The sequence below is a fragment of the Tupaia chinensis genome, unplaced genomic scaffold (assembly GCF_000334495.1).
Source record: "Tupaia chinensis unplaced genomic scaffold, TupChi_1.0 Scaffold000384_1, whole genome shotgun sequence".
Taxonomy (NCBI): Eukaryota; Metazoa; Chordata; class Mammalia; order Scandentia; family Tupaiidae; genus Tupaia; species Tupaia belangeri.
This window is the reverse complement of record NW_006159886.1, coordinates 1,952,649-1,958,436: the sequence shown is the minus strand read 5'-3', so window position 1 is coordinate 1,958,436 and position 5,788 is coordinate 1,952,649. Positions and strand designations below refer to the sequence as shown.

The 5,788-nt window shown below is 57.0% G+C and overlaps 1 protein-coding gene across 4 annotated transcripts in view; it reads left to right on the top strand.

Moving 5' to 3' along the window:
* The window catches only part of WFS1 (wolframin ER transmembrane glycoprotein), a 42,086-nt gene extending 36,640 nt beyond the window's left edge, over positions 1-5,446 (top strand). For all 4 annotated transcript variants that reach the window (XM_006153658.2, XM_014589833.1, XM_014589832.1 and 1 more), the window contains one exon: positions 3,019-5,446. In XM_006153658.2, the coding sequence (XP_006153720.1) occupies positions 3,019-4,830 (1,812 nt within the window). In that variant the 3' untranslated portion in view covers positions 4,831-5,446. The remainder of the gene's footprint in view (positions 1-3,018) is intronic.
* Positions 5,447-5,788: the final 342 nt, after the last annotated feature.

The following is a 5,788-nucleotide window of genomic DNA, read 5'->3' as shown; positions in this document are numbered from 1 at the left end:
CCCTTCCTGGCTTGGGCGGCACATGGCACATCGCCCCGGTTTATGGGTGTTGAGCTTGGTGCTGTAAAATATCTGGAAGTCCTTTTTTGGAAGAAAGATATTTAAAGTATTCTGACAAGAAATAAACAAGGCTCTGTGTTTCCTTCAGTTTTTGAAACTAGCGGAGCACTTTGATTCCCTTACCATTTGTCTTGCTGAAAGTCCTCTGCAGGAGAAAGGTAATGAATCATCGGCATCTCCGCAGACGAAGAGCTGTTTCAGCTTTTAATAGCCTTTTGGAGAACAAAGAGAGGGAAACAGACTTCAGCAAGGTCTTCTTCACCCAAAGTGAAAAATGACAGCCGCTTCTGTGTGGGTTAATGCTACTCCCACAAAGAATGTTCCAGACTCCAAGTGGTTCTCTCTCCGAGCCCAAGTGGTTCTCTCTCCGAGCCCCGAGGTGCGAGATAACCATGTCAGATAAAACCCTCCAAAGAACAGATTTCACGATATTTTTAAATCCTCACGTTTTTGCATTAACTTGCTGGGAATGCTGCCGGTGTTTAGATTTACCTGCCTTTTCCCGGTTGGGTGTGGTGGGCCTTTGTTCAGCTCCCCGGGTGGGAAGCTGTTTTCTCCGTCCCAGTCCCGTGGCAGCAGAAGGCTCGCTCGCCTCAGAGAGCTCCTCACTGTCCTTTCCACACGACCAGATGCCTTACTCATATGTGTGTTTTGTTTTTTTCATTTCACTTTTTTCTCCTTTGCAAGGAAGAGTTTCTTTCGATTTGTTGGGTACAGAAAAGGAGACTGTAGTTTGTAGTCCTACAATTTGGGGCGGCCCAGGAGAAAGGGCTTGAGGGGAAGCTGCAGGGCCCCGTCTGGGCCTCAGTATGAACATTGCCTGTTCCTGAGAGCCCGTGTGGGCCGGCCTGCACACTACCCTCGCACAGGCCGGACAGTGCGGGTGTGCGGTCTAGAGCTGCTTTCTCAGCGAGGGGGTTGTGTAGCCCCGTGGGTGAAGAGCACATGACTGGCCCTCAGGTTGATTTTAACCAAGGTGGTTCCCATGGTGCTGTCCGGTTGGGATGGAGGTGGTGCTTAGGGGCAGTCGCGGTCACGGGGCCTCCTGGCCCTTCAGTGGGTCCTGCTGTTACCAAGGTCCCTGCAAAGGGTTAACTGGCAAAGCACCTGCTGGCGCAGGCCGATGGCAGCCTCCCCTCCCAGCTGCCGGCTGAGTAGCTATTGATTTCTGCTGGCCTGGTCTTCTACCAGGGGGTTTCTCCAGGGAAACCCTGAGGAGGCTCGTTTCCAGGAAGGCTGGTTCGGCCTCCATAGCAAGCATTTTGATATGCTAAAATACTAACACTTGGGGTGCCCGGTCACCTCCCAACAGGTGTGGGCCTGTCTCTATATATAGCGGATTGTCACCAGTCTGAGGAAGAGCATCCTCGTCTGTGTGCACATGCCTGTGTGTCTATGTGTAGATGTGCATGTGCTTAGAAAGTTCCTTTTTGACCCTTGTGGAAAACTCCTCTCAGTGGCCTCTAGGTGTTCTGGCCACCTGAGTTGATAGCCAAGGCCCTTGGGTGGTGAGGACCACGTCTGATGTTGTCACTGGATTGCCGGATGCCTCCTCAGCCCTCCCTCTGGTGGGTGAGATGAGGCACCCCGAGGGCACCAGGGAGGAGGGCACTGCCCATGGCCCGGGGCTGATGAGGGTCTGATGTGTCTTTTTGTTCGCCAGTGCCCTGGCCTGGCCCTCTTGTGGAGCCCTCAGCTGGGCTCTGGTGCGCAGCCAGGCCCCCTTGCCCCATGCAGGGCCAAGCCCTCTGAGGGTCTGTGCCCTGGACCCCTGGAGACGCCCAGGTCCCTGCACTTTGATCCATACCACACTACAGAGGATGCGCACTGTCTTCAGCCAGGGCACTATCCCTTTTTGTCCCCTGTCATCTCTCTCCTGTCTCCTCTGTGTCCTGACAGGGCTGAGAGCTTCTGCAGGTTCTGCACAGACCGAGCAGGCTGTGGGGCTGGCCCTGGTGGCAGAATCACTCCCTCCTCCCTGAGCTGCTTCCTCTCACCTGTCCCGCCCCTTCATTCATCTGAGAATTGGTTTTACCCTTTGCACTGGTGCCCTTCTAGGGAGTGGGGCCTAAGGGTAACAGCGGAGGACCACCTTTGAACGCGGCCGTGAGGGGTTGCGTGTCTGTCGTAAGCAGTATGTGAGTGCTGCGTAAGCGTGTGTGGGGTGGGTGTATATGTGCGCGTGTGTGTGCAGGTGTGAGAGTGTGGGGTGGGGGTAGCAGGCAGCTGGTTCTCAGAGTCTCATGCTTCTAGTGAAAGCTTCCCACTCAGCCCTGTGACAACTGAATCATGTCTTCATTCAGGTGAGCCATGCTAAGCAAAGGGACTGCTGTCCCTGTATGTACCGAACTTTCTGGAGTGCTTGTGCACTGCCCCTCATGGGAGAGCTTGTGGCGACCTCTTTAAAACCCAGTCTGATCTTTTTTTTTTCCCCTAAATATTTATTTTATTTTATTTATTCATTCATTTATTTTTTTAATTTGACTAGAGAGAAACAGAGGTTGAGAGTGAGAGAGAGAGAAAGTGAGAAAGCAAGTCGCCAGATTCAGGACTCGAACCCTGGTTGGCCATGTGGGAGTGTCCAGCACCTTAACCAACATGCCACCTGCTGGTCCCAGCCCCGTCTGATCTTATGCAGTAACACGCACAGTCCCCATGGTAGACAGGGAAGCTAGACCCAGGGTAGTGACACTCTTGCCGGAGAGTTGAGACACAGACCTGGCTCCAGATGAGTGGCTGAGGCCGTGTTGTCTCAGGAGGGAGGCATCGCAGGGTGAGGAAGGGCCACATGGGCCGTAGAGCATGGGAGGGCCCATGGAGAAGGGAACCAAGGTGGGAGAAGCCCCCTGGACCAAGGGCATAGCAGTGGAAACAGCAGGGACAGGTGGTTAGAGGAGGTCCTGGGATGGAGAACGAGTGGGAGCTCTTGGCGTTCACCTGGCCGCTCTTGCTCCCCAGGTGGTCAAGTTCCCCTTGCACGCCATCATGGAGATCAAAGAGCACCTGATCGAAGTGGCCTCCAAGGCCGGCATGCACTGGCTGTCCACCATCATCCCCACCCACCACATCAACGCCCTCATCTTCTTCTTCATCATCAGCAACCTGACCATCGATTTCTTCGCCTTCTTCATCCCCCTGGTTATCTTCTACCTGTCCTTCGTGTCCATGGTGATCTGCACCCTCAAGGTCTTCCAGGACAGCAAGGCCTGGGAGAACTTCCGCACCCTCACCGACCTGCTGCTGCGCTTCGAGCCTGACCTGGATGTGGAACAAGCTGAGATCAACTTTGGCTGGAACCACCTGGAGCCCTACGCCCACTTCCTGCTGTCGGTGGTCTTCGTCATCTTCTCCTTCCCCATCGCCAGCAAGGACTGTATCCCCTGCTCGGAGCTGGCCGTCATCGCAGCCTTCTTCACCGTGACCAGCTACATGAGCCTGAGCAGCTCCGCAGAGCCCTACACCAGAAGGGCACTGGTCACGGAGGTGGCTGCTGGCCTGCTGTCCCTCCTGCCCACCCTGCCTGTGGGCGGGCGCTACCTGCAAGTCCTTGGCCAGACCTTCTTCACCATGCCCCTCGGCCACTTCGTGGTCCTCAATGTCAGCGTCCCCTGCCTGCTCTACATCTACCTCTTCTACCTCTTCTTCCGCATGGCCCAGCTCAGGAACTTCAAGGGCACCTACTGCTACCTGGTGCCCTACCTGGTCTGCTTCATGTGGTGCGAGCTCTCTGTGGTCATCCTACTGGAGTCCACCGGCCTGGGGCTGGTCCGTGCCTCCATTGGCTATTTCCTCTTCCTCTTCGCTCTCCCCATCCTGGTGGCTGGCCTTGCCCTCATGGGCGTGGTGCAGTTTGCCCGGTGGTTCGTGTCCCTAGAGCTCACCAAGATCCTGGTCACCATGGCTGTCTGCAGCGTGCCCCTGCTGTTCCGCTGGTGGACCAAGGCCCACTTCTCAGTGGTGGAGATGGTGAAGTCCCTAACGCGCAGCTCCATGGTCAAGCTCATCCTGGTGTGGATCTCGGCCATCGTACTGTTCTGCTGGTTCTACGTGTACCGGTCGGAGGGCATGAAGGTCTACAACTCCACGCTGACCTGGCAGCAGTACGGCTTCCTGTGCGGGCCGCGGGCCTGGAAGGAGACCAACATGGCACGCACCCAGATCCTGTGCAGCCACCTGGAGGGCCACAGGGTCACGTGGACAGGCCGCTTCAAGTATGTCCGGGTGACCGAAATTGACAACAGCGCCGAGTCGGCCATCAACATGCTCCCGTTCTTCATCGGCGACTGGATGCGCTGCCTTTACGGCGAGGCCTACCCCTCCTGCAGCCCCGGCAACACCTCCACGGCCGAGGAGGAGCTCTGCCGCCTCAAGCTCCTGGCCAAGCACCCCTGCCACATCAAGAAGTTCGACCGCTACAAGTTCGAGATCACGGTGGGCATGCCCTTCAGCAGCAGCGGCAACGGCACCCGCGGCCCCGAGGAGGACGATATCACCAAGGACATCGTGCTGCGGGCCAGCAGCGAGTTCAAGAGCGTGCTGCTCAACCTGCGCCAGGGCAGCCTCATCGAGTTCAGCACTATCCTCGAGGGCCGCCTGGGCAGCAAGTGGCCCGTCTTCGAGCTCAAGGCCATCAGCTGCCTCAACTGCATGGCCCAGCTCTCGCCGGCCAAGCGGCACGTGAAGATCGAGCACGACTGGCGCAGCACCGTGCACGGCGCCTTCAAGTTCGCCTTCGACTTCTTCTTCTTCCCGTTCCTGTCGGCGGTGTGAGGACATGCCCCCAGCCGGGGCAGGCTTCAGTGCATGGCGCCATGAGGCCCTTCCCCGTGTGGCCACCCAGGCAGACAGTTGCAACACTACAGCTCAGTGTGTGCGTGTGTGTGCTCATGTGTGCAACCCAGGGCTTCGGAGGCCTTTTCCTCGTGTGTAGACTGCCCGGGCCCCGTGACGTGGCTGTTCAGCTCTGTCCACTTTGAATGCCAAGCGTTGCTGGAAATTGCATGCAGTCTTTAGCCACCACCCCAGCCTTACTGAGTGAAGCCGTGTGCCTGGCTAGACTAGAAAGATCCCCAGATCCCAACCAATCACTTTGCAGATAAATCCCTCCTCCTCCCCACCACCTCCAAACACCCTGTTGCCCTTTATTTACTTGTGTTGAATTTGTGTTTTTTAAAGAAACGATACGCATCTGTGTAAACTCAGTGGTAGCATTTCCTATTTATTTGGTTTCTGCTAAGCCCTGACAGCTGTTTGCCTGTCCAAGGGAACGTACCCAGCTGTTTGGGGCTGTGTGTCAGGGCCAGGCTGAGCTCTGGACCCTCAGTCTTGCTGGAGGCTCTCCTGTCCAGTGGGCGGGCGAATGTGTACAGGCTTTGCCTGCCTCCACCAGGACTTGGGAAACAGAAGGGAACCCCACCCGCGGGGGCCGCCTGGGCAGCAAGTGGCCCGTCTTCGAGCTCAAGGCCATCAGCTGCCTCAACTGCATGGCCCAGCTCTCGCCGGCCAAGCGGCACGTGAAGATCGAGCACGACTGGCGCAGCACCGTGCACGGCGCCTTCAAGTTCGCCTTCGACTTCTTCTTCTTCCCGTTCCTGTCGGCGGTGTGAGGACATGCCCCCAGCCGGGGCAGGCTTCAGTGCATGGCGCCATGAGGCCCTTCCCCGTGTGGCCACCCAGGCAGACAGTTGCAACACTACAGCTCAGTGTGTGCGTGTGTGTGCTCATGTGT